Source organism: Aspergillus flavus, chromosome 4 (assembly GCF_009017415.1).
Source record: "Aspergillus flavus chromosome 4, complete sequence".
NCBI classification, from domain to species: domain Eukaryota; kingdom Fungi; phylum Ascomycota; class Eurotiomycetes; order Eurotiales; family Aspergillaceae; genus Aspergillus; species Aspergillus flavus.
In genome coordinates, this window is record NC_092405.1 from 1058470 (window position 1) to 1085251 (window position 26782).

Genomic DNA, 26782 nt, shown 5'->3' on the forward strand with positions numbered 1-26782 from the left:
ATGGATTTATCGAAATTGACTCGCCCGGCCATCCTGTGCCAGTGTTTGCGCTGTTCGAGCTCCCTGGCCGCACTGGAGAATGAATGGGCCAAGATTTCCAACTCTTATTCCGTCGCAGCAGGATGGCTGAGCGTCGAACTTCACCGCATCTCAATCTCGCCAGAAAAGAAACAAGTACCGCAATCATCAGACCTGAGTATACTCCGCGGACGCATCTTGCAAGAGATCGCCTGCAAGCTCTGTCAGCAGAAATTAGGCGTATTATGTTCGCTAGATAACGGGTAAGTCGGAGTAACACCGAATGAACAAGAGGGATCATCGGCGCATGCATGGAAACTAACGATACCAAGTCCTAATGTCTTCTGGAAGCTATCAAAGGTCTCGTTCCGGGAAATCGTGACCATGCGCACGGTAGAACCTTCGTTCAAAGATGGACTACTCGAGCGCCTGATCCACCCGCCTCAAAAGGAATCGACCCGACGAGACAGGACGTCCGTCCAGCCCGGAGCCTTGGTACCCGTCGGTTCATCCGAGATGGACCATTATACTACATCTGTGGAGCAGCAGATTCAGCACCATGGACTGAGCCTCGACCATATCTCAAGCTCCGTGAGCAACCTACACGACACCATGTCCGAGCTGAAAGGCGCATTTACAGCGCTCCGTATCGAACTGAACGGCCCCGGCCGGTTCTCGGATTTAGGAAACACCATGAACAACGACTTCAACATGATCACAACAGTCCTGAAGGAACTAAAATCCAAGTCAGAAGAGATCGAAAAGCTAAAGCTAGAAATCGAGGCATTGAAACTCAAAAACCGCTACATGGAAGAACAGAACGCAAAACAGCAACAGCAAACCTCAACCCTAGCGATTCCCGGCCCACTCCCAGAAGTCCGCAGCCCAGGATTGCTTCAAGCAGGCAGGAAGCGTCCATGGCCGGACTCCTGGCCCAGCGGCCGCACGCAACCGATCGCCGACTCATTCGACGATGGCGACGAAGAAGATAGCATCGACTTCTCTCTGGAAGACCCACATATGCCCCCAGTCAGGATCCCTTTAAAGGGGCCCGAGACCGACGCAATGATGGACACACCGCATGAGCCAACAGCGCCAGGATCTCCGAACTTCCGAGTCCAAGTCAATCAGTCAAGACACCAAAGTCCGCAATGGGGTACCCCGGAACTCCGCGCCAGCGTAGAACAACATACTATGTCCAAACGTCCCCGTATATCTCAGGCTCCTGAGAAGCCACCATCCGGGGGGGAGTCGGACAAAAGAAGGCCAGGACGGCCACGCAAATCCATAAGCCAAGCCCCGAAGCCGGATTTCTCTCAGACTCAGACCCCGAGACCAACGCCGTTAAGTGAGCAAAACCTCAACGTCAGTAGCAGCGGTCAGAAAGAGAACGCACCCCCCAGCACCAGTCCCAGCCAACGCCAAAACGGAGCTGAAACCCGTCCGGGTCGTTCCCGAAGTTTGCGCAGTCGGTCGCGGCCGCCAACCCGGCATTCAACGGGTCTTAATAATAGCTTTTCTGAGCAGGACCAGACACAGACATCGGCGAGTAGCCAAAGGGAAACTCCGCGCGGTGCAGATGATCCGGTGTCTTTTGATCAAGAGACAGGGTCAGGGAAGGAAAACCCGCCGGGAAAGAACAATGGTGCTCATACTGATGATTGGAATAAACGTGAAGCGCAAGAAAAACGAAAGGCACAGGTTGCCGCACGCGATATGATGGCACGCTTAGCCATGCAGCGCGAAGAGGCCATGGAAACGGAGGCCCGCTGATTCAAAACTAGATTGAAATTCTATTCATGTATTATCCATTTACTTATTTACTCCCTTATTACCGTTTCCGTCTTAGTCGTTCACTCGCTGTTTTCCTTTTTGTCTTGGACTTCTAGACTCCTTTGGGTTTCTTATGTGATGGTGTATAAAAAAAGTCGATTCTTCACGAGTACATGGAGCAGTGGAGCAGTGGCCGGGTTAAATTGGTCTATCTGAGATCTGGATATCTCAAAACTATTCAAGAATTATTTGATTTAATTGCAATCTAATTTATTTATTTATTTAATTATTTATTTTTTCACTTCGTGCTGTACAGGGATATCTACGCTATATCAGTAGCTCACAGTATATCCAAACCAGGATCAAGCCTACATAGAATCTATTTGACACACATGAAACCGCAGCCTTCTCGGGCTCTCTCACAAGCTCTTTTCAAGGCTTGTTCCTCAGTATCCGTCCATTTGACGGACAGCTCGTCCCATGGCTTCTTAGCATTGAACTCTTCCCGGAAGCGTTTGTGCATGGCCTGTAGCCTACTGACCTCGCGCGGGTCTCCAGTACCTGAGTATACAATGAACAGTGTACACGGTGGAAGAGACTCATAAACTTGTTGGATATGAGAGACTGTACGAGATACTGTATCAACGAGACTCTTCTGGGCAGTCTCCGAGGGAGCGGACGCAGGAGGGCCAGTCGGTGTGGTTTCTTCAGGGGGAGGTACTAGTGTCGTGGACTCATTCGCGTTATTGGGGTCTGGCATACGATTACACCAACCTCGATACATTTCTAGCTCTCGCATCCGTGCCCAGGTGAAATCAACGCCACCACCTGGGACCGAAGCGTTGCTGTCATCTCCGTTTACAACGGATGAGATTCCTTTCACAACATCCTCGTCATCGCTGCACCCGATTGCGACGGTCGCCTGCGATCCGAATCCACGCTCGGGGTTTCCCCAATCAACCACGGCTCCAGTGCGGCCTTCCCCTGTTGGGTTTGATTTGCCTGACCGTGTAGAACGTGCCAGGCGCTTGAAGATGCTTTCATTCTGGGCATCGCTTGTTCCCCAGCGCTCGCCCTTCTCACACTTTTGTTTCACCAGCTCAAGCACGGCGCGAGCATCTTCGATGGAGTCATGGCCAGTTTGGCCCTTCTGAATTTCCTTTCCGAGATACTTCTGAGTAAGCCACTTCAGGCTACACTTGAGAGGTGGGCCACGTGGGTGTGGGTAAATGAATGTAGTGTCGACAATAAAAGGATGAGTGAGCTTGAGAGCGTTTAAATCCGAATTCAGTGAATGGCCGACTAGGATAGTGTGCGGAGTAAGGATGGTGAGGAGTTTCTGCTGAATATCGGCTAGGGTAGTCGTGACAGGATCCAACATTTCTTTTGTGATCCCTGAGAACCGGGTAAGGTAATCAATGACCGGTAGCTGCGGCTTCACGAGCTCATCTAGTACGACTTCGCCGTCCCAGCCAACCAAGCTTATACGCGTGAGCTCGGATTTTCCGCCTTCCGTTATGCACATCTCACAGTCAAGGGCCAGTACATTACGCCCTGCTGTCATGCTTCCCTGCTGGATCTCAGCCTCGGGAACATCACCTTGCTCGAAGTTTGCGACATGGGTATCGACCCACCCGGCCTCCGCATCCTGACCAGCTCGTTTGCGACTTTGCATCAACTCAAATTTTTCATTGTCCGTCGTGAAAAGTGCCGGATGTAGAGCATACTCGTTTTCACGGAGATCCTCGAGAGAACTGATAAATGTGGTTATGGGAGTCCGCTTGGGAACGAAACTTTTATCCATCCGTGCCTGTTTGGGTCCCTTCTTGTGATTATCCTCCTTGTTCTTGGGAAGAGCGGACAACAAGATTGCTTGGAGCGGCGAATGAACTTTGTTATACTTCGAATCCCCGGGCGCTCTAACCGGCCAAACATGAGGAAACATATCTGCCAGCGGCTGTAACGAATCTGGAAGTTCATCGCGCGACAAGGGGCGAGGGTTAAACCGATGAGATCGGTCTTCGAGAGGCAATCCTTGCTTCCAACGATTAAACTCGGCCGTTTTAGGATCCTCTTCTTGTCCCTCGGCACCTGCAGTGTCGTTCTGATTCGTTTGCGAGCCTGACACATCCTCCGCAGGTGGTTGCAACGGAATTGTCCCATCAAACATGCCGATTTCCAGACCCGGCACCATCAATGCCACTACCTTTCTAACATGACCGGAGTGCTTGATGGAGATCCACTGCGGTGCGATGCCGTCCGCGAAACAGTAGAGCAAAAGGCCCTGCAAATCTGCGATCCGAATAGAGGATTGTAGTCGCCCATCGACGTAGGTAAGAACTGGATATTTGGTCTTCTCTCCGTCCACACGCTTCTTCTTCGAAGGTCTTTGTGCCGGCATATCACCCTTGTCCTTTGGTGTATCGTCCAACTGCATAGCTGTAGTAGGATCACTTTCCTCGGAAGGCTTGGAGCCGCGGAGTAGAGACAATGTTTGCGCTACGCCAAAGCCATTGCTGGCATTTGACGTGTCATTGACCGGGGGTTCGTCGTCTGAGTAACCGGCCTCAGTGCGCTTGCGCTTCTTCATTCCTGTCATGTTGAGACCGATAACGGCGAAAGGGTGTCGATCTTTAATGTCCGTTGCCAGCACGGCTGTTATGGCGAGGCTCTAACCAGCGGTGTCGTTCCTTTTCGCAAAGTTTTAGATGAGCTTGGCCAAATAATGGCCTACACTATGATCGGTCTCTAGAGCTTGATAACTCCCGGATCGGGATTTATCAATCGACTTTTTGTATCACGTGCCGATAGTAGATCGACGTGCACTGATGACTCAGACGTAGCAATAACGCGATTATGTACAGCTGAATTAATTTTATGCATATTTTCGACGTGCCGCCGCTTTTTGAGGGCAGCACATGAGAGGTCCCTGAGTACACCCACTGATTGCTCACTGAGCATATATCTATTACCCCAGCCGCTCCTGGATACCTGTAGCAAGCTCCTTCTTACTCCATATCACCTCTCACATGGCTATGAAAAGGTAACATATATACGTACAGACTAGAGCTTCACAATTTATATAGCGAAGGATATCATTTTCGTCAGGGTATTACAAAGATAACGACCAAATAACTTAATTTAGGCACTACCTACAATAACTATTTCAAGCATGCTTTCCTCCAAAGCGAAGAGGAAATCCCGGCGATCCCATACAGTGAAGACACCCGTAGGACCCAGGCCCTAGTCCTAAGGCATCATGGCCGCTAAACCACACGAGCCGATTCTTGGACACCATGTAAAACATCTGTCAAAACCGACGTACCGTGTCCTTACTCCTCCAAGAGGCTCTTCAACACATCAGCAGGGGTATGTTTTGGTGCAGCGAGCTCCAAAACTTCCTTACTGGTTGTAGACGCCGTGCACTGCCCTTCCCATGCTGTCTCGGGCGCGTGTTTGATAGACAAGATCACGTTCTTTGATTGATGAGTCGCCGCATACTGATGCTCATAAAGAAAGTCAATGAACGACACATCCTTATAGATGACTTCCTCAACCTGGACGCCGATGTACTGCTCAACCATATCCACAATCTGTTTTCCAGTTATGTCCTCTGGCCCGTTCAGAACATATCTGGCCTTGTTGTGCACGGTAGGATTGCCGTCGGACAAGAGATGAGCTGCAAAGACTCCGACTTCAGTGGGGTCGATGATGCCCACCGGCGCATCCTTTGAAGCCACCAATCTCAGTGGATCCTGCTTTCCGGTTTTGCGGTATTGTTTAATCAATTCTGCAGCAGTAGAAAGATAAAGTGGTGAAAAAACATTCGGCTGAAGCGAAGTCCATTGCAAGCCAGCAAATTCCGGCGAGCTCAGGAGTGTCTCGATGGCCCAATACGTGCGTGCATAGTAAGCGTTGCAATCCGGTCGAACATTCGCAGCGGTGGTTGAGATACGCACAACATACTTGACACCAGCTCTGAGGGCGGAAAGGAAAAAGGTGGATTCTTCGGCGAATTGATTCGGTTCATTGTGTGAGGCAATAAATGCTCTAACCACTTGGTGTTCGCGGAGCCAGTCAGGCGTGATTTCCACCCAGTTTTTTACAATTACCTCAACACCAGACAGCTTAGCAAGCTGCTGAGCCACTGGGCTGTCCATAGAACGAGTGAGAGCAATAACCCGGTGACCAGACAACAGATGGCTAGTTTTCAGCAATTTTGGCAGGGTTTCAGCAACACTTCGGCCGGTGTTGCCAGTCGCGCCAACAATAAGGATAGTAGGAGCCATGATCTTGAAGCGGAAAAGGTATGGTTGAAATAATGATATGATAAGTGCTCTGTCAGTGTTGACTACTTGAGTGCTTTGTGTACTTATATAGCATTGGGGGCAATAATAACTTACATAAGATACTCGCATGTGCAATGTCAGAGAATTACCTAAGAACAATCCATTCAATAATTACAAATGAAGACTATCTGTCCTGATGCCGATAATTGGTGGGTTGTATTAATAAAATGCCCTAAAACGTTGAATAGATGGTGGCAGTTGGGATGGGTATAGTGGGATATCCCGGGAGGATTAATCACTGCACCGGAACCTCCCACCGCAGTCTCCCGTCAGAACCTCTACGTTGCCACTACGTGCCACCCTCAACGACTTATTGAGGAAGAACGAGTGGAATGACTCGTCATTAGGGATATTATGCATCGTAGTGCGGTATCCACGGGAGAATTCCACTGTTGCTTTCCAGGTTGCAGCGCGACCTATCGGCGCAGGGAACACCTCAAACGCCACCAGGCGCAACATAGTACATATCGTCAGACTTTCGCATGCTCAGTCTGTAGTCAGGAATTCGGACGCAAGTAAGCTGTAGCTACTCCTGCTTTGGAACTGGAAGATAGCATCTCTGACGTCCATATTCCTTGGTAAAGTGACACCCTCCGCCGACATATGCGACGGGTGCATGCTGTTGACGGATCGGTGTCTCAGACAAGACACGCCTGTTCAAATTGTCGGAGCCTGAAGTCTCGCTGTGAAGGCGGGCCACCATGCCATGACTGTGTTCGCCGCAAGATTCCCTGTTTCCCCAGTGTCCTCGGAAGGACGAACCGCCGTGACTCTCGTGGCAGCTTGACCGAAAGACCACAGCTTCCGTCGCAAGGTTCGTTCCCCAGCGCTGGGTCATGGAAGAAACAATGCTTTGTGGATCTCTATTTTGAGAAGTTTCATCCTTATTGGCCATTTATTCACCGTGGCTCATTCAACGGGTTCAATGAAACGCCTTTGCTTGCGCAGTCAGTGATGGTCATCGGCCTGTGGTTGAGTGGAGAGCGCAGTGCGCAGTCTGCCGCACTCGACCTGCACAAAACACTGGGACTGGCCATACGACAACAGAAGGTGAGCCAGTGCCACGCATTATGGTCGATTCTTCCGATTACTAAGAAATACGATGCAGGAGGTATGGGATGCCTCTGGTGTAGAGGGCGCCTGCAGTGATTGTTCCTGGCCCATCCCGACATACCAAGCAATCCTATTGCATATTATCTTCGCCCTCTTACACAGAGGCGGTGGCTCCATGGGGCTTGATCTGAAGCCTTCCCTCCCATCACCTGACAGCGAGCTTCTGGACTCACTGGTTGGGAGTTGCCAAAGACTAGGCATGTTCTACTATCCAAAACATGCTCGCACGATATCAGTCAGATGATCTTGCTTCATATGTCTGGGTTAGCATCGAGGAAGTAAAACGATTCGATCTAGCGCTGTACAAATTTCACAGAATGCTGCGCAGGGCAGGTACTCGGGATAGTGCTGTAGGCAGCTACAGTGTGACGACAGTCGACGGGGCACTTACTGCGGCCGATCTACGATTCCCTATGCCGACAAATGATGCACTATGGCATGCAGTATGTAAAGATCAATGGCTATCTGCTACTACTAAAGGCGTGTACCTTTGTAACCTAAATGATGCCATGGAAGATCAATGGATCTCTAACTCGGCAGAGCTCATCGGATTCCTATTCTAATAGCATTGCTTGCAATTTCAGCGACGCGTAGATCTCATGCGTTTACGTCAAATTTGGGACAGTCATATTAACAAATAAATAATTATTTCCTAATGTCATACGTACAGTCTAACCGTTGATGTTCTGTGCGTAAAGCGCATCCGACGTAGTCGGACCCATTTTGGAGTTAAAAGATCAGAAGCAAACAACACGAACATGAACTAAAATGCCATGCTACCCTATACGATAAGAGACGGGCCTAGAGTTCACCAAGAGCTTGATTCCTTCATATAGAAAATGATCCTTCGGGTGCTACCGTAGTTACACAATCCACCGAGCTCAGCTCTGGAGTAAACACAATATCTGCGCGACTCCCAGATCCCGACGAAGACGTGCATTGGTAGACAATTTGCAAGCAAACAAGTCTGCTTCTCAGCGTAATTTTCCGCTTGGTGGTATGACTATTCCCGATGGATATGGTACATGAATTGTAAATGTCAACATAGGGTTTCAAGAATGCGATTGGTTAATAAAATCTGAAATCTTGGGAGTATGGAAACGATCTCGGTAGGACCGGCTCGATAGGCAAACACGCCTAGAATAGCTTAATATATTTGGTGTAGTCTAGAACAGAAGAATAAAAGAACGACGCTGAGGGGAAGTGCTAGGTTATTGTCCCGTTAGTTAGGGTTAGGCATCCAGTACCCGCTCTTAACTCTAATACAAGATATTACTGATTACTGAACATCCCGGGGGCAAAAACCATGTGTTCGTAGAAATTTCGATCAGTAATCAATCCTCCTGCAGTTAACTAGTCAACGGGGCTTATTTATCAATCACCATGTTTCGGAGTTGCTAATGCCAACTTGCAAGAATAAGCGTGTAGAAGTGTGGATGAAAGATCAATTCTATCCCCAGATGGTCTGTAATCATAAATTTCTTGCGTCGTTGGCTAAATCCTGTTGATTCGGTCTCACGATGCGAAAGCTACCCAATTGCATTCACACGGGCCTTGTGAAATTTTTCATTAGTCGTGAGGCTCGTGGGAGGCGAATCCAATTCACTTCTTATGTACTCTAGGTTAGAACGTAAGCGGTAAGATAGAGGTGAGCAAGTCATCTGGAAACTTAGACCGAGCTAAGTTGTATTCCGTACTGTTAAACTTCGCGTACACGCACAGGATGCTGATCAAGAATCAAGGGGGGAAAGAAACTTAAACTGGACGGGCAATATAGTTTACTCAGGTAAGGAAACCAGCTTACAGTAATCTCTCACAGGCCGTGTCCAATCTTCTTGAAATTCTAGTAGCAAAATTAGCTCATACGAATCGGGAATCTAGATGGTTGATGGCTACTGTGCCACAGCATTATATACGACGCTGTTGATCTACCAAAGAAAAGTGATTAAGTATCATGGCCATTCTCCCAAGCAGTTTCTTCACGTCGGCGGGCCTCATGGTGCCACCACCAGGTGTGATAATAAGTCCCCCGTCTAGCTCACTCCACAGTACCTCGACCTGCCTATCCGATAGCAAGCCTACTGTGCCACCTTCACGCTCGCTGATGCCTAGAGCCTGCTCCATTGTTTCTAAGAGATGAATAACGCCGTTGAAGAATAGCATTCCCTGCATACAAGGGGTCTCTAGTGGCACCCCTCCAAATATTATACCCGGGATAGGGGTGATTGGATCGGTGGAGAGTCGCTCGATACGCGTAGATAGGTGCTCAAGAAATAAGCCGTAGACCGTAATGAGTTGCGTGAAGATGCTTATGATGGTCAAAGCGAGCGGAGCTAACAACGGCTGCAATACTGCGGAGAAGAAGGGTGGAGAAGTGGCCGAGGTAGAATCGAGGACATTATCCTGGTGGGATTGCAAAGGCAGCAGTATCGGCTCCGGGTAGAGGCTTACTGGCTTCTGCGAGGTAGACGGTATCCCATGACATTGCCGGCTGTTAAGGAGCCGCGTCAGGATCTGCACAAACTCTTGGGATACCTTGAGTGTGAACACAGCTAGCGTATAGTTGTCGATACACAAGGGGCTATTTTGGTAGATAAGGCTATTGAAGTCTAGGATCGTTTTGTTCATTTCGGCTGCCGCGACGCGAACGTGCAATTCGAGGTTGATCTTGGAGAGTTTGCCTAGAGCGTCTGAAGTCTCGATACCGTCGACTGCATCTTCTGGTCCCGGTATCACAGTGGTCGCCGAGGCATGGGGTATTTTATTGGCAGCCTTGTCGAGTGAGGAGCCGAATGTCGAGTCGAAGTTGGCCAAGGGAAAGTCCGAGTTGTCTATAATGATGTCTGTAAAGTTCCATGTAAGCGCGTTCCGGTGGATTTGAACTATTCCAACTGTTGGCCAATTGGGCGCCGCTGTTACCAACATTGGAGTTGGAGTTGACAGGTTTGCCGGAGCGGCCATGTTGCTCCACCCGAGCCCATATTCAGCATCCACGAAAGGAGGAAACTCTTGCCTCCTTCCTAGAGTGTCTCGCGCAGCCGGCTGTTTCTGTCGAGTGCGCGTTTGGCACACAGCTTGCTTGGTGGTTGAGCTGGACTTCGGACCTGAAAGTTTCGATACATCTTTGCTGGAAGCTGTCCCCTGCTTTGGTCTACCGACTTTCCCCTGTTGCCCAGGAGTACATTCTACACCAAGAATTGTACACCGTGCACATTTAGGGTCGTTCCGTCGTATGCGTTGGCATTTTGTCTTTTGCCTCCTGCAGACCTCACAGGAAAAGCGCGTCTGTGATGGATGAATGTGGTCGAAAGCCATGCTACTCTAATATGGAGGTTAGCGTTGCGGAGGGTTGTCGAGATGGCGAGGATTTAATGGAGAAAAGAGGGTGGGCCTAACCTCTGCAGGCATTTTAATGCTCCGCGGAGGGTTTTTTTGGAACCAGCAGTAAGGTTCCAAGCCTATCGTGAAGCTTATAAATCAATAAACCCATTCGTGCCCCGTATTTATAGTATTAAAATTAGGTTAGAGCCATCCACTATTGCCCATGGTTCCAACGCTAGGGTGATATCTAGGGTTTAATAATCATTCCGTTCAGGCATGTATGTACTACGTATGTTCTTATCCGGAGGGTTCATGCTAAGAAATTGAATAATGTCTCGTTTACCTTCCGAACAAGGAGGGTTTCCCTGTTGTGTATTCAGGTTACCCGATAGTGCACGCAATGGGATCTGGAACAAGTGATAACCACGTAGACTCTGTTCCTAGGGTCGGTGTATATATAGTTATATATACCTATCAAGTCTTTAAACCGTGTTAAGTCTCTATTCGCACCCCGGAACTCCGTTGTTCTATTCACACTTTCTCAATCTTCGAAATGAGCCTCAGTTCGTCAACTAGCGACACAAAATCCACCGTCGCGGGCGAAGAGCGAGATACTGAGGACGAGACGAAAAGAGACTCCGTTCAGCATGTCCAAGCGACATGGCACATGGCACCCGAGCTGCACAGAATGAGAGAACGAGACGAAGCTGGTGGAGAGAAACCGCGAAAGTTGGGCATCGCCTGGCAAAACCTCACTATCAAAGGTGTTGGCGGTAACGCCACATTCAAGGAAAACGTTGTATCCCAACTTCTCCCCTTCCACAAGGGCAGCAATGATACCCAACTCAAGACCATCATTCAAGACTCATATGGATGCGTTAAGCCAGGAGAGATGTTGCTCGTGCTGGGACGTCCCGGGGCTGGTTGCACGACACTGCTGAGCGTACTCGCCAACAATCGACAGGGCTACGAGGAGGTCACTGGAGACGTCAGCTATGGAAATATGTCCGCCGTCGAAGCCCAACAGTACCGTGGCCAGATCATCATGAATTCGGAGGAGGAAATTTTCTTTCCCACTCTAACTGTCGAAGATACCATCAAGTTTGCCGCTCGCATGAAGGTTCCCTATCACCTGCCACCTGGAATCACCACTCATGAAGAATACGTTCAATTCTATAAGGATTTCCTCCTTCGATCTGTCGGAATATCCCACACCGAACGCACAAAGGTCGGAGACGCTTTCATCAGGGGTGTCTCAGGAGGTGAGAGGAAACGTGTATCTATCCTTGAATGCCTGACTACTCGTGCGAGTGTCTTCTGCTGGGATAACTCCACACGAGGTCTTGACGCTAGTACAGCACTCGAGTGGATTAAGGCAATTAGAGCCATGACCGATGTCCTCGGCCTAGCTACTATTGTTACACTCTATCAGGCGGGCAACGGCATCTACGAGCATTTCGATAAGGTACTCGTTCTCGATGAGGGCAAGCAAATCTTCTACGGACTGCGAAAAGACGCGGTCCCATTCATGGAGGACCTTGGTTTTATGCGGGACCCAGGTTCCAACCAAGGAGATTTCCTGACGGGTGTAACAGTTCCTACCGAGCGCCGTATTGCGCCTGGATACGAAGACAAGTTCCCACATACCGCCGATGAGATTCTTGCTGCATACGAGCGATCGGAAGTCAAGAGAAGGATGCTGGAAGAGTGCCAAATCTACCCAAAAAGCAAGGAAGCCGATGAAAACACGGCCGTCTTTAAGGAAATGGTGTCTCGTGAGAAGCACAGGGGCACGTTCAAGAAATCTCCAGTCACCGCTGATTTCATTACCCAGATCAAGGCCGCCATCCTCAGAGAGTACCAGCTCAAACGAGGCGACAAGGCGACGCTACTCATGAAACAAGGCGCTACACTCATTCAAGCTCTCCTCGGTGGCTCTCTATTCTATTCTGCTCCGGACAATTCGAGCGGCCTTTTCCTAAAGGGTGGTGCTCTGTTCTTCTCTATTCTATACAACGCTCTTATAGCTCTATCAGAGGTCACCGACTCATTCACTGGCAGACCCATTCTAGCAAAGCACCGCTCCTTTGCCTTGTACCACCCGGCGGCTATTTGTATTGCCCAGATAGTCGCGGATTTCCCCATGCTTCTATTCCAAGTAACGCATTTTGGGCTTGTTCTGTATTTCATGGTTGGTCTGAAGACCTCGGCTGGGGCCTTTTTCACTTATCTGATCACTAACTTTATCACCGCGATGTCCATGACGGCCTTCTTCCGACTTGTTGGCGCCGCATTCCCTACCTTTGACGCTGCGACAAAGGTCTCTGGCCTCTCGATTGTAGCGTTATTTGTCTACATGGGATATATGATTATCAAACCCCTGATGCATCCGTGGTTTGTGTGGATCTTTTGGATCAACCCCATGGCATATGCTTTCGAAGCTCTTCTTGGAAATGAATTTCATGCCCAGGACATACCGTGCTATGGCCCCAACCTTATTCCTAGTGGCCCCGAGTACATTGATGGAGCAGGGGGGCAATCATGTGCTGGTGTTGTTGGCGCAGCACCTGGCGCGACGAGCCTTACAGGCGATGATTACCTCGCAGCCATATCATTCAGCCATAGCCATATATGGCGCAACGTCGGCATTATCTGCGCCTGGTGGGCGCTCTATGTTGGGCTTACCATCCTTTTTACCTCTAGGTGGAAATTGCTAGGAGACGGTAGCCGCAGACTCCTTATTCCTCGGGAGCAACAGCACAGATCAAAGCATCTTTTGCAGTCGGTTGACGAGGAAGCGCGAGCTACGGAGAAGTCCACAGTCAGTTCTAATGCGTCAAGTGAAAGCATTGGCGATAATCTTCTCCGTAATAAAGCCATCTTTACCTGGAAAGACTTGACATACACTGTTAAAACCCCCGAGGGTGATCGCGTTCTTCTTGATAACGTACAAGGTTATGTCAAACCGGGCATGCTTGGGGCTCTAATGGGCACATCTGGTGCTGGCAAGACAACACTACTTGACGTTCTCGCACAACGAAAAACTTCCGGTACTATCCATGGATCTATTTTAGTTGATGGCCGGCCTGTTCCGATCTCATTCCAACGCTCAGCTGGTTATGTTGAACAGCTAGATATCCACGAGCCCTTGGCGACTGTCCGTGAGGCTCTTGAATTCTCAGCTCTCCTACGCCAGTCTCGCGATACGCCTACTGAAGAGAAGTTGCGATATGTCGATATAATTGTGAACTTGCTAGAACTGAATGACCTTGAACATACACTTATTGGTCATCCGGGAACTGGTCTCTCAGTGGAACAACGAAAGCGGCTTACTATTGCTGTCGAATTGGTAGCAAAACCAAGTATTCTTATCTTCCTTGATGAACCAACGTCAGGATTAGATGGTCAGTCTGCCTATAATACTGTTCGTTTTCTTCGCAAACTTGCCGAAGCTGGGCAAGCTGTCTTGGTGACTATACACCAACCATCAGCTCAATTATTTACGCAATTCGACAAGCTCCTGTTGTTAACTACAGGCGGCAAAACTGTATATTTCGGAGACATCGGTCCGAATGCCAGCACTATTAAGGAGTACTTCGGCCGCTATGGATCCCCTTGCCCGCCTGAGGCTAATCCTGCCGAGCACATGATTGATGTCGTTTCAGGGAAAGGCGAAGGTCAAGATTGGAACCAGATCTGGTTACAGTCACCAGAACATGAAAGGCTCTCTGGGGAACTGGATAGCATGACTGCAGAGGCTCTCAGTCGAAACACCACAGTTAATGATGAGCAGCATGAATTTGCAGCTTCCCTGTGGACGCAAACCAAGCTTGTAACGCATCGTATGAATATCTCACTCTTCCGCAATACTGAATACCTCAACAACAAATTCGCGATGCATATAAGTCTAGCATTGTTGAACGGCTTTACCTTCTGGATGATTGGCGATTCACTTACAGACCTGCAGCAGAACCTCTTTACTGTGTTTAATTTTATTTTCGTGGCGCCAGGTGTCATTTCCCAACTCCAGCCTCTTTTCATCGACCGTCGCGATATCTTCGAGGCACGCGAGAAGAAGAGCAAGATGTACCACTGGGCTCCTTTTGTGACAGGCCTTATAGTCTCCGAGTTTCCTTACTTGCTTGTTTGCGCATTTCTGTATTATGTCTGCTGGTACTTTACTGTCGGCCTTCCTACCTCACCATATCACGCTGGCAGTGTGTTTTTTGTTGTGGTAAGTCCCCCACTCCAACCTCATCTTCTGATCCACTATATGCTTCATTGATGCGAGAGCTAACCATATTCATAGGTAATGTACGAGTGTCTCTACACAGCGATTGGGCAAATGATCGCCGCTTATACCCCCAACGCCGTATTTGCATCCCTGGTCAACCCTCTTGTGATCACAACCCTAGTCTCCTTCTGCGGTGTGATGATCCCATACAGCCAAATCCAGCCGTTCTGGAGATACTGGTACGTGCTCATTTTATGTTTGCAAGAGACCCACCCCTAGTTGAGCAGTAATCTAATAGTGACCTTCAACAAAAACAGGATGTACTATATCGACCCCTTTAACTACCTGATGAGTTCCCTGCTCGTATTCACCACCTGGGATAAACCGGTTCATTGCACACCGGATGAACTGGCCGTGTTTGACCCGGCTCCCAATCAAACCTGTGGTGAGTATCTCGAGACGTATCAACGCGGCCTGGGGGTGGCTACGAACCTGCTCAACCCACTTGACACTGCAGGTTGCCGCGTGTGCCAATATACCGAGGGTGGGGATTATCTTCGTACACTGAACCTTGCGGAGAGGTCTTATGGATGGAGGAATGCCGGGATTGTTGTTTCATTTGTGATTGGGATCTACGGGCTAGTGTTCCTTATGATGAAACTCAGGACTAAGGCTACCAAGAAGGCTGAGTCTTAGATACAGGTGATCAGAAGGGGACAGATAGTAATGATAGTCTATTCGTACCTACCGCCAGTGGATGTCTCATCATCGCTTTTCCATTTTAAGTGGAAAGGTTAGAATCAAGGAAGGATGGTTTTATCAAGTTGGGCTAGGGGTCAACCTTTCTATAATTAATGATTCAGTGGTAGAGAAAAGGAATGCTGTCGGGCAGCAACCCGACTAAACCCGACGGGGGCCTCAACGATGGTGTCATCGGAAGCGAGCCCCACCGGAGCCAAACAGATGAACAGAAAGGCCGAGTCATCGCCAGCGCCGGCAGATTTTCGATCTGATAAGCGGCCAAAATTTCGCCTCACTCCGATCTTCCCTCTTCCCTTCTCCTCACTACTATAACCCAGGCGAAGCGCAGCGCAAATTTCGACTTTTCGTTTCGCCACTCCAACCTCATCCTAAAACGTCCTCATATTTAAACGAACTCATAACCGAGCGACAATTCCCGAGATTTCCACCATTACCCCAGCAAAACCAAAGCCAGAGCCCGCCCCCAAACCCCACCTTCAACCCGCAGAGTCAAGCAAAAGACAAAGCAAAGCGTCAAGATGTCAACCCTAATTGAAATTTCCTCCGAGGCAGAATTCGACTCCCACATCAAGTCCCTGCCTTCAACAACCTTATCGATCCTCTACTTCCATGCCCCTTGGGCCGCGCCCTGCGCGCAAATGCGCACCGTGCTCGCCGCCCTCGCATCCCAATACCCCGCCACACAGCCCCCAACAACCTCCTTCATTAGCATCAACGCCGAAGAACTCCCCGACATTTCTGAAACTTACGAGGTCACCGCCGTGCCCTTCGTAGTCCTCACTCGCGACGGCAAAATCCTTGAATCCATCTCCGGCAGCGACGCCGTCCGCGTCCGTGAAGCCATCGAACGCCACGCCGGCTCGAAAGCCTCGGCCGGCGCACCTGCCACGATCCCCCCGCCCTTGGCCGCTGTGCCCCGCGAGACGGGCCCCACGACGGCTACGCAGCCGCCGGCCGGAGCCGCGAACGGGGATGCGCTGACGCCGGAGCAGTCGAAGGAGGCGCTGTTTGCGCGACTCAGAGAGCTGGTCAAGGCGGCGCCGGTGATGCTGTTTATGAAGGGGACGCCGAGTGCGCCGCAGTGTGGGTTCAGTCGGCAGCTTGTGGCGATTCTGCGGGAGAGGAGCGTCAAGTATGGGTTCTTTAATATCTTGGCCGATGAGGATGTGAGGCAGGGATTGAAGGAGTTTGCGGATTGGCCGACGTTCCCGCAGTTGTGGGTTGGTGGGGAGTTGGTTGGGGGTTTGGATATTGTAAGTCTTTATTTCCTCTTTTTTTTCTTCCTCTGTTTGGTTTCCTTGCCGTGGTTGAATGGACTTGTGCTAATTGGTGAACAGGTCAAGGACGAGATTGAAAATGATCCGGATTTCTTGCGTGAGCACTCTGTCAACAAGGCTCCCGTTGCGGCTTGAATTTATAGAATACGGGAAATAGTTTTCTTTATGTCTTGTTTTCTATCTGCTTGCAAACACGATTTGTTAGATTATAGGACAGCGATGCCATCACGTTTTCTATGTTCAGTGTTCCAGCACCATGTCTCCCTGCATGTCTAATTCCTTCGATTCAACAGCTTAATAAAAAGAGACCCAAAAAAACAAATGAATATATATATCACGTTATGCTTATATACAGGAGCTCATCTAAGCTCCTCTGACTGCGTTGAACCGCTGTATACCCTATGCGTATGTATTCGAGATTTTTGCATAAAATCAGTAGCCTCGCGGCCAATGCCTTAGTACATCACGTTGTTCGTTATCTTTACATAGTCGATTCCTCTTTGGAAGTTTAGTTGCTCTAAACTTGGCCCTCTCCCTCGGCCTCTTTCCGAGATGGTTTGCTCGGGCTGTCGCGCCACAAGTGCGGGTATTTACGGGCCGACGTCGCGAACTTGGACAACACGGCGTCCTCATCCACATAGGCACCAGCGAGCCAGCGCTGGCCAGTAGCGGTATTAAACTGCCTCCGGGCGTGCAGCACCCGGCGGTTCTCGAAGATCACACACTCGCCCGGGTTCAGTTTCAGCTCGTAGATATACTTCTCGTCCTCCAACATCTTGGCGAATTTATCCAAGGCCCGCATCTCGCTCATGGTACGGTTAAATGGACGGCGCTGTCCGTGCATTGGGGCCTGGAAGGGCGGGGAGTAGTTGGCGTGCATCAGCCGCTGCTGCTGCGTGTACTCATCCACATAAGTCTGGAACACGGGCCAATCGTTCGTATAAATATCATTTTCATGGTTATATTCATATGAAAGTCGGAGATTACACAGGGCCTTGAAAGCCTCCGGATCATCGATGCTAAGCTGTCTAGCGACGGCGAACGAGTCAGCGAACAGCGACTCGCCGCCATCGCACGAGTTCTGGAGACAATGTAGGAGCTGGTAACCCGGCGGCTCGTTCATGTACATCAGATCCATGTGGAAGCCCAGGAACTGGCTCGTGTAGGCGACGTTCTTGGCCTCGGGGACGGTGCGGACATCCCACGTGGAACCGTAGAAGGTATTTCGGAGGGGTCCCATGCGGGTCGCGAGCTTCTCGACCTCGGCGCGGGAGTCCGGGATGTCCTTGACGAAGAGTAGACCCGTCCGGGCGAGATTGCGCATGGCGCTGGAGAACGCTTCGTCGTCGTGCATGTACTCTTCGTAGGAGACGAAGCGGTGCTGGAACCAGTTGTGCCACAGCAGACGCTTTCTCTTCCGGCCGGTGCTATGGTAGGAGTAGTTTGCGGAGGGGTTTCGTAGTTGATTCAGGGTGTACGTGGAGGTGTGCGACTCGTCGAATCCGGGGATGTCGTTCTCCCATTTCACTTTCAGGACGCTGCCGTCCCACTCTGTGGAGCGTGGTTTGATATCCGTGGGGATGTCGGACATGCGGAAGTTGCGTTGCTTCGAGTGCTGGTCTACACATTGCGGGCATTTGCAGCCGTCGCGTAGCAGATAATGCATGGCCGAGACATCCCCCTTCCCGGTTCGGATTCTGATGCCTTGACGCCCTATTGAGGGTGTGGAGGGCTGGATATTGCGAGCTTGGGGCTCTGGGGGATCCATTAAATTTCGGATAGGTTCATGTAGACCCCCTGGGGGCCCTTTTTTTGGGGTCGGTCCGAGGGAAGCAGCATCTTCGGCGGCACCGCTCGCAACGGAGTAACCACGGGAATAGAGAGGGCGAGCTGAAGGCACAGCAGCCCGAGAGGATCGAAGAACTGTTGCCAAAAGACGAACCATGATGGGTCAATGGCAACCCCCAGGGGCACAAAAAGCAGAAAGATAGAAAGAAAAACTGAAACGAGGGGATGTTGGAGAGAACATCATCCCATATGAAGGTTTTGGGAAAAAGCCGAGGTCCAGGCACCAAGCCGTTTCAGGATTAGCGTGATGTTTCCTTTTTAACCATAAAAAGTGCGGAGTAAAAAGGGCAAACATTGCCGTACAATACCATCCCGATTATTACGGTGTAATATTCTTAGTCAGCAAGCTAGTATTAGATACGTCTTCCGTGACCTAGTTCTAGTAATAATACAACTATCCTCGTTCTGATTAAAGACTGAGATGACACTTGATGATCCTAGGATCAGGGAGGGCTATCTTAGTCCGAAACGTGCATCTTAGTCAGAAAGATGATACTATTGAGATGAAATTAATGGTCCTGGCCCGGTCGTAGAAGGGCTGATTTGGACCAAATGGATCTAGGTTCATGAGATCGCTCAGGCCTCGATAGATTGCTGTCTCATTTCCTCGATGCTGCATACAAGCGTGCTTCGATGTCGCAAGCAGGCTGTTCTTACCTCTTCAAGAAGGTGGGCTTACAAGGCGGCATGTTTTGAGGAAGGTCCGATTCCTCTCACTTCTGAAATGTTTCGGTGCCATCTGACTATAGTTCTAGTACCACTACAAGCTTATCGATGGAGAGGAGAGATATTGTTTCATGGCTTGATAGAGTTTAAGCGGAATTGAACACAAGCGCCCCTCATCTAATATAGACAAACATCATCGAAGGAAACGGCACAATATGCCACGTAACGCAGTATTAACTCTCAGAAAGCCACCTAAATTCACAGATCGATGAAGTCGACAGCCTACCCACTTCACTGACGGATCGTACAAGAGTTAGTACTCCCACTTGAAGCTCATCTGGACCGGGACGTCAGCGAAACTGTGAGAGCTTCTGCCAACTTCCCCTATCAAACCCATCGGTTCATTGCACTCGACCAAAGCAGATCCCTTTTTTTGAATCAGTGCTGTCCCTACGGAAGATTCTAGGCCACGGCTTTGGCTCCAAGATTATTCCGATAGGGTTGAAGGTAGAGTTGTCCCTTTTAAGCTCACTGAATCCACGACTGACGGTAGTTCTGCTCTGCGCCCAGGGCCAAAATCTCCGAAGAAGACTCCCAAGGGGCGGCGGAGTGCGAAGAGCTCGGCCAAGATGAGAATGCTTGGGCCACCGGAGTGATCCTACAGGCTCTGAAAAGGGTCTCAAGCGACACCCTACTCTTCAGATCATGAATGTGTCAATCTCAAGGCTTTTCCTAGAACCTCTGGTATATCTATTGACTTCTAAGAACCAGACAAACGCACAATCGATTCTAGCCTACTCCCACGAAAACCGTTTCAGGTTCAAGTTAAGAGGAAGCTCGACACAGCTCTGAAGATGTGACCTCATTCCCAGTGCGAAGCATAGGATATTTAGTTATTTTATGTTGTTTCCTCCTATCAATGATAATGAGATGAACCACGTTTATTTGACCCAACTCGCTTCTCTCAATACATACGTCTACCAACCGAAGTGGTGCGATTAGGAGTTCGCAATACCTGGGATGATCGGCGTTGAACTCAAACCCACACGTGCAGGTCTAAGATAAGCCCGTCTATGACCTCGAATCGTCGAATTTATTACAGTATCGATAAGGTATTGAAACATAGCCTCCGGTATTTTTCTTTTCCTTTTTGCCTTTTTTTTTTTTCCTTTTCCTTTTCTGAAGGGCAAATTTCTTAGAATAGATCGCAATCAATCGATAACTGTTAGTAACCAGGAACAAAAAAGAGCCAATCCAAAGCATTGCTCGTTACCTAAGAACCTCTTTACGTATCACTGACTTAATCACAAAATTTCCCATGAACTATTCAACCCATTGAAATCTTATAAATCAACTCTTATAAACCCCCATTATATCCTAGGTCAATAAATTTCCACCCGAAAACGAAAAACCATCGTTTCCATTTACCCGGCGCCAAACGTTCCAGATCCCCGTGTGCCAGTCTCAATCACATGCATGTCTGCCGGGGGAGAACACCTCAAGGATGAGGTAAGTCCACGGTCAATCAATTCGTCTTGGCTCTTCCTTCCTCCTTACTACACTCTAGTACTAAAAGCGCAATGTGAAATGAACAGGGCACGCGACGACAGGTCGTTCTCGCAGGCGGGATCGCAGGCCTAGTCTCCCGGTATGTTCCTATCCCTCAACAACAAACACCAAAAACCTCAACTAACAGCAATGGAAATAATAAAGATTCTGCGTTGCCCCCCTCGACGTCGTTAAAATCCGTCTCCAGCTCCAAATCCACTCCCTTTCCGACCCAACCTCACACCAGAACATAAAAGGCCCCGTTTACAAAGGCACGCTTCCCACGATCCGCTCCATAGTCCGCGAAGAAGGGATAACAGTACGTCTTACGCCTATGCCTAAACCAACCACCTACATACAACCCCCGCGAATCCTTCCCCCCCAAGTCTAACTCCAAAAACAGGGATTATGGAAAGGCAACATCCCCGCGGAACTAATGTATGTCTGTTACGGCGCGATCCAATTCGCCGCCTACCGAACAACCACGCAAGCCCTATCGCAACTAGACCCTTACCGACTTCCTCCGCCGGCTGAATCCTTCGTCGCGGGCGCCACGGCAGGAGGGTTGGCCACGGCGTCGACGTACCCGCTTGATTTACTACGTACACGGTTTGCAGCGCAGGGCACAGAACGTGTGTATACATCGCTCTACGCATCGGTACGCGATATAGCGCAGAATGAGGGCCCGAAGGGGTTTTTCCGGGGTTGTAGTGCGGCGGTCGGGCAGATTGTGCCCTATATGGGATTATTTTTCGCAACGTATGAATCCTTACGGCCAGTGATGTCTGGATTGCATGATCTGCCGTTTGGGTCCGGGGATGCCGCGGCCGGAGTGGTGGCCAGCGTGTTGGCCAAGACTGGGGTGTTCCCATTAGACCTGGTGCGGAAGAGGCTGCAGGTGCAGGGCCCGACGCGATCCAAGTATGTGCATCGGAATATCCCGGAGTACCAGGGGGTGTACAACACCATGGCCATGATCGTGCGGACACAGGGAATGCGAGGGCTCTATCGCGGTTTGACCGTGAGTCTATTCAAGGCCGCGCCGGCCAGCGCCGTGACGATGTGGACCTACGAGAAGTCCCTGCATTATCTCCGCGAGCTCGAAGTGGCGTCGGAGTGATCTCCGTCCCGTCATTGATTAGATTGTACAGTATAGACTAATGCATTACCCGGTGTTATCTTGGGTGCCGATTCATAATGGACTGGGAATGAGATCCCTCGCAGGAAATTAGATGTGTATTCGTATTTTACGCGCCATATTCTACCGACTGGCTACCGGACAAGTGTGAGAAATAGAACGAACGCTAGGGAAACAAGAAAACAGAAGGGGTTGTCGCAAGCACAAGGACGAGATACAATTTTGGCACAAAGTAGACAAGCCAAGGATTAAACCGACAAGCAGAGCGGGCGCTGAGTTGCAAGCCGATCAGTATTCAGGCTCTTCCTCCTCCAATGGCTCGCCATCGTTGGCAACCTCCTCGTAATCCTTCTCCAGGGCAGCGAGGTCTTCACGGGCCTCGGAGAATTCTCCTTCTTCCATACCCTCGCCGACATACCAGTGGACGAAGGCACGCTTGGAGTACATGAGATCGAACTTGTGATCAAGACGGCTCCAGGCCTCGGAGATGGCGGTGGTGTTGGAGAGCATGCTGACAGAGCGATCGACCGGGGCAAGTTCGCTGTTGGGAACGCGCACGGGCTTCTGGTAGTTAATACCCAGCTTGAATCCAGTAGGGCACCATTCGACCAGGTTGAAGGAAGCCTTGGCCTTGATGGCAGCTACGGCCTGGGTGCAGTCACGGGGCACAACGTCACCGCGGTACAGCAGAGCCACAGCCATGTACTTTCCGTTACGAGGATCGCAGACAACCATCTGGTTATTAGGCTCGAAGCCTAAAAGTCGTTGTCAGTCACTCCATGCCACCAATAGTACTCGGGGGAACAGTAAGGGGTCCATACACTGGAAGGTAAGATCCTGCACCTTGAAGCTTTCATGAGAACTGCGGTTGCTGGATACAACGGGGGCAAAGGAGATCAACGGGTAGTGGATACGAGGGAAGGGCACCAAGTTGGTCTGGAATTCAGTCAAGTCGACGTTGAGGGCACCATCGAAACGCAGACTGGAGGTGATAGAGCTGACAACCTGAGCAATCAGGCGGTTCAGATGCTCATAGCTCGGGCGGGGGATATCCAGGTTGCGACGGCAAATGTCATAGACTGCCTCGTTGTCAACAAGGAAGGTGCAGTCAGCGTTCTCAATAGTGCTGTGGGTGGACAGTACAGCATTGTAGGGCTCAACAACCGCAGTTGATACACGGGGGGCAGGGTAAACGGCGAACTCTAGCTTGGCTTTCTTGCCGTATTCAGTGGAGAGGCGCTCCAACAACAGAGCACCGAAACCAGAGCCAGTACCACCACCGAAGGAGTGGAAGACCAGGAAGCCCTGTAGAGAGGAACAGTTATCTGGCAAGATCAGCAGAGGCCTAAAATATGGTCGGTTCATTAGCCCTACCGGCCACCCGGCGGACGCGGTCAACGACGTTGTCCACAAGCTCCTTTCCGATGGTATAGTGACCACGAGCATCTGTCGTTCATCGATTAGCCTTTGCTTTCTACTGATGTTCTCTTTAAACCGTACAGTTGTTGGCCGCGTCTTCCTTTCCGCTAATCAACAGCTCAGGGTGGAAGAGCTGGCGGTAGTCACCGGTACGGATCTCATCAATAGGCTGGCAACAGTCAGCGTAATAAGTTCCTCACAAGCATTCACTTGCTTTCTGGAAGACGATTGCGTACCGATGGGTCGAGGTCAACGAAGATCGAACGGGGGACGTATTTGCCGTTGCTGGTCTCGCTGAAGAAGGTCTCGAACGAAGCGCCCGAGTTGAGTTCCTCGGACGCCTCGGGGTCGATACGGCCATCAGCCTTGAGGCCATGCTCCAGAAGGTATCTGTATCGGTCGCGATTAGCTTGATTGCAAGCTGGTTGCTGCCGAGACGTGGGCTAGTTCAGAGTGGGGTATGTAGATGTTGGCAACGGGAAAAGCGGTGAACATACAACTCCCAAGCGCTGTTACCAAGCTGCGTACCAGCCTGGCCAATGTGGATGTGGCAAATCTAAATAAGAAGGACGGAGGTCAGAATCCAGAGATACACGTCCATGGGTAAGGGCGATGCTAAGGCAAGATGAGCCCGAATGAGGTAAATTTCAACGGTCATGGTTAAGGGGAGGGGCGTGACAGTGCGGGGGAAGTAAATAAGCAAACGGCAGTAAATTCAGAGTGGTTCGTACCTCGCCTCTCATGATGGCTTAACGAGATGATAATACGGGAGAAGGATGGAGCAAAAGGATATCCCGGTGGTTGGATGGGAGAGAATTGGAAAAGAGTCAGGTGTAGTTTAAAGGAATCGAAGAGGATGAGGAGAGAAGAGAAGAGAGAACTAGTAAAGTGAAGGAGCAGTGGAGTGATAGTTCGGCGTTCGTTCTTGCCCGTGGGCCCAATCAACAAGACCCTGTCAGCCAATCAGCGGCCTTCCTGCCTCTCCTGACCCATCCACTGAGCGGATCATTACGTGACCCGTCAGAGCCCATCATGTTATGTTATTTCCTCTTCCATATCCTTGGACCCTGGATCACCCTCATAGTTCACATTAACAATATCTACTCGGCACGCACGGAGTACTTCCATGGATTATCAATCAACCGTACTCAATCTTAACTGAAAACGGATAATCGACACTCAGAGACATAAGAAGAACCCTAACTCAGAAGTTTGACTTAGTATCTCCACTCCCGATAGCCGTTAGGTTAGACTATCGGAGGCAGCCGTCTGCCTCATTACCTGTAAGCTGAGCCTCACCTTTAGTTCCATTAATGTACAGAAAATAAAGAAACTCATCCACTACCTATGCTCTGTAAAGCATCGCCTACTAAGTACTTGAAGTTCTTTACAGGTTCACTTTGAGAGTGCAACAATCTTCAAAAAAGACACAAGTATCCCAAACATGGGTCCTTAGTCATGACCCGATCATCTGTTGATTAGATCTAGTACTACTTGTGCGGTTATGATTGTTTTGTATAGTGCTATCCTCTCAAAGTAGAAGTTAATGCTCTCCAGCTGTCATGCTAGAAAAATACAAGGAAAGGATCCTGATTGAACAGTATGAAGTCAGGACAGCTGAAATTCCTATTGGAAAAGCCGCATATAAGACGCTTAGTATACCTTGTAACTTGTCTTGCGCAGAGCACCCTACTGTCTTCACAATATAAGTACTGAACTGTGCTCTTGCACTTCCTCCTTCGGATTACTCGTGTACATTGTGCCTAAGGCCATCACACTCACCCAAGTGAGCAATATTATACTCAACCTGGAATAAATAGCATTTACCCTTAAGAGAACAACAATAATCCGGAGGAAGTTAATTATCAAAATTAACTTGTCAATAATAGAGGTGTGCAGACACAAAGTCTCAAGTCTTAGAGACCACTCACTTTATCTATGATCAGCTTCGGCACGTCCTTGGAGCTCTCAACCCGAAGGCTTCATAGCTGGTCAGATAAGGAAGGTAAGAATAGATATCCCTGCTTGGTTTAAATAGCTTTTCGCGTCTGTCATAGTTAAAATACTTTGAGTCTATGTTTAGGTATGGTATGGCTAGTGGGTGAAGGAGCAGAATGGGGTCCAGTGCATCTTTTTTATCTATAGAACTCTGTTTGAGTCATACAAGCGAAAAGGGAAGGGATATCGGTGTAGAATGTTGATGTATAGTGAGCAAGGAATTGATGACCGCACGGTGATGGAGATCACCTGCGAGGCAAGTCTGGGGGTTTTGACAGTTATTGGAAGATTTGAGGGCGAAGGTTTCAATCCGTTTACTTGGAACTGAATAAGTGTAGACGTTGTTAGGATGTGCTGGAAGTAACTTTTTGAGTCTTAAGGAAGATATTGATTTGTTCTTCTCACAAGTTATAAGCCAAGCTATGGATCATAGAACTCCGGAGATCCCGCTTGGTCGGACTTGCTGTCATTTTCTTAAATGTGGGAAGGAAGAACGCCGCTATGCGGGTGACGGTCATACATGCAGAAGAATCCGAGTCATACCGAAAATGGAATGAGTTTTAGAGAGGGAGGGTAATATAAGGGCGTGACCGATATAAGTACTAAGCAGCATCCTGTGCAAGGCACCTTGCTCATACCATCGTAGATCTAATCTTTCGCGTTCCATCTACAAGGAGGCCAGAGCATTGTTCAACATCTCCTTTTATGGAACCCATCCACCAGTCGTCTAACTTACCAGAACCCAATCTAATGTGGGCAAAAAAAATCACGGTGAGGCGACTAGAATATGAGGATCGCCGCTCCCCGTTGGTAACTCGGTGGTGGCGTTGAATTAAGGCCCTAATTGGAAGGGGGAATGTAAATATGCTTCCGATATAGTCTAGATCGTCATCCTAACTCACCAAAATATTTCCAGCACGCTCCACATCTAAGTTGTCCCAAGACATATCGGCATCTGTTGAAGCTATGGTCCACACGAAGGCCGGTATAGACGAATAGCGAACGCTAGGTCAGCTGGTATGTACAGCCTTCATGAAAGATACCCGGGCTCTTTACACAGGTCGTCCAGAATTTTCCTTACACTGTGACTTGATGCTTTAAGCGTCTATTGCCTGAGCCTCAGTATTTAGAACAGTGTCTTGTGCAGAAAGAACAAAGGAGCCAGTCTTTAGTGTTTGGGGGTATTAACAGTTGTGCACTACTAAATAAGCTAATGTACTGTAAACCCTCGCCATAAGCCAGTACTTTATCTGGCCCTCTAAATTGCTTATATCGTACTTGCTTATAGCGAATTTCACAATAATTTCCCAGAGCCGTA

The 26782-nt window shown here is 49.5% G+C and overlaps 10 protein-coding genes across 10 annotated transcripts; 5 read left to right on the forward strand and 5 right to left on the reverse strand.

The window, feature by feature from the left end:
- On the forward strand, positions 1 to 1791 carry F9C07_3559 (uncharacterized protein; the record flags this gene model as incomplete). The annotated part of the gene is made up of 2 exons (XM_041285736.1): positions 1 to 281; positions 351 to 1791. 2 exons carry the CDS (start codon positions 1 to 3, stop codon positions 1789 to 1791), a joined length of 1722 nt encoding a protein of 573 aa, XP_041145860.1.
- A 297-nt stretch (positions 1792 to 2088) lies between these two features.
- F9C07_2283162 (putative exonuclease) lies at positions 2089 to 4542 on the reverse strand. Its single transcript, XM_041285742.2, has one exon. The coding sequence runs from the start codon at positions 4388 to 4390 to the stop codon at positions 2171 to 2173; it is 2220 nt and encodes a 739-aa protein (XP_041145861.1). The 5' UTR covers positions 4391 to 4542; the 3' UTR covers positions 2089 to 2170.
- Positions 4543 to 5123: 581 nt separating this feature from the next.
- F9C07_3561 (NmrA-like family protein) lies at positions 5124 to 6080 on the reverse strand (the record flags this gene model as incomplete). Its single annotated transcript, XM_041285743.1, has 1 exon — positions 5124 to 6080. One exon carries the CDS (start codon positions 6078 to 6080, stop codon positions 5124 to 5126), a length of 957 nt encoding a protein of 318 aa, XP_041145862.1.
- Positions 6081 to 6743: 663 nt separating this feature from the next.
- F9C07_2202647 (uncharacterized protein) lies at positions 6744 to 7816 on the forward strand (the record flags this gene model as incomplete). The annotated part of the gene is made up of 3 exons (XM_071509541.1): positions 6744 to 7190; positions 7249 to 7428; positions 7451 to 7816. 3 exons carry the CDS (start codon positions 6744 to 6746, stop codon positions 7814 to 7816), a joined length of 993 nt encoding a protein of 330 aa, XP_071366324.1.
- A 1345-nt stretch (positions 7817 to 9161) lies between these two features.
- On the reverse strand, positions 9162 to 10574 carry F9C07_3563 (uncharacterized protein; the record flags this gene model as incomplete). Its single annotated transcript, XM_071511110.1, has 1 exon — positions 9162 to 10574. A coding segment is annotated over one exon (1413 nt), but the record flags the coding sequence as incomplete, so codon positions are not given.
- A 553-nt stretch (positions 10575 to 11127) lies between these two features.
- On the forward strand, positions 11128 to 15504 carry F9C07_3564 (pleiotropic drug resistance proteins, ABC superfamily; the record flags this gene model as incomplete). The annotated part of the gene is made up of 3 exons (XM_041285738.1): positions 11128 to 14808; positions 14884 to 15047; positions 15126 to 15504. 3 exons carry the CDS (start codon positions 11128 to 11130, stop codon positions 15502 to 15504), a joined length of 4224 nt encoding a protein of 1407 aa, XP_041145865.1.
- Positions 15505 to 15821: 317 nt separating this feature from the next.
- On the forward strand, positions 15822 to 17204 carry F9C07_2156032 (thioredoxin-like protein). Its single transcript, XM_071509265.1, has one exon. It carries the CDS (start codon positions 16089 to 16091, stop codon positions 16980 to 16982), a length of 894 nt encoding a protein of 297 aa, XP_071366326.1. The 5' UTR covers positions 15822 to 16088; the 3' UTR covers positions 16983 to 17204.
- F9C07_2283168 (putative gamma-butyrobetaine hydroxylase subfamily) lies at positions 17205 to 18863 on the reverse strand. The gene has a single exon (XM_041285745.2). The coding sequence runs from the start codon at positions 18790 to 18792 to the stop codon at positions 17365 to 17367; it is 1428 nt and encodes a 475-aa protein (XP_041145867.1). The 5' UTR covers positions 18793 to 18863; the 3' UTR covers positions 17205 to 17364.
- Positions 18864 to 20458: 1595 nt separating this feature from the next.
- On the forward strand, positions 20459 to 22592 carry F9C07_2156041 (solute carrier protein). The gene is made up of 4 exons (XM_041291701.2): positions 20459 to 20870; positions 20957 to 21009; positions 21075 to 21228; positions 21313 to 22592. The coding sequence occupies exons 1-4, from the start codon at positions 20838 to 20840 to the stop codon at positions 22027 to 22029; spliced, it is 957 nt and encodes a 318-aa protein (XP_041145868.1). The 5' UTR covers positions 20459 to 20837; the 3' UTR covers positions 22030 to 22592.
- F9C07_1508741 (tubulin alpha chain) lies at positions 22183 to 25877 on the reverse strand. Its single transcript, XM_041291710.2, has 7 exons — positions 24198 to 25877; positions 23964 to 24022; positions 23703 to 23856; positions 23548 to 23635; positions 23422 to 23493; positions 22869 to 23372; positions 22183 to 22802 (listed from the first exon to the last, which is right to left on the reverse strand). The coding sequence occupies exons 1-7, from the start codon at positions 24207 to 24209 to the stop codon at positions 22336 to 22338; spliced, it is 1356 nt and encodes a 451-aa protein (XP_041145869.1). The 5' UTR covers positions 24210 to 25877; the 3' UTR covers positions 22183 to 22335.
- Positions 25878 to 26782: the final 905 nt, after the last annotated feature.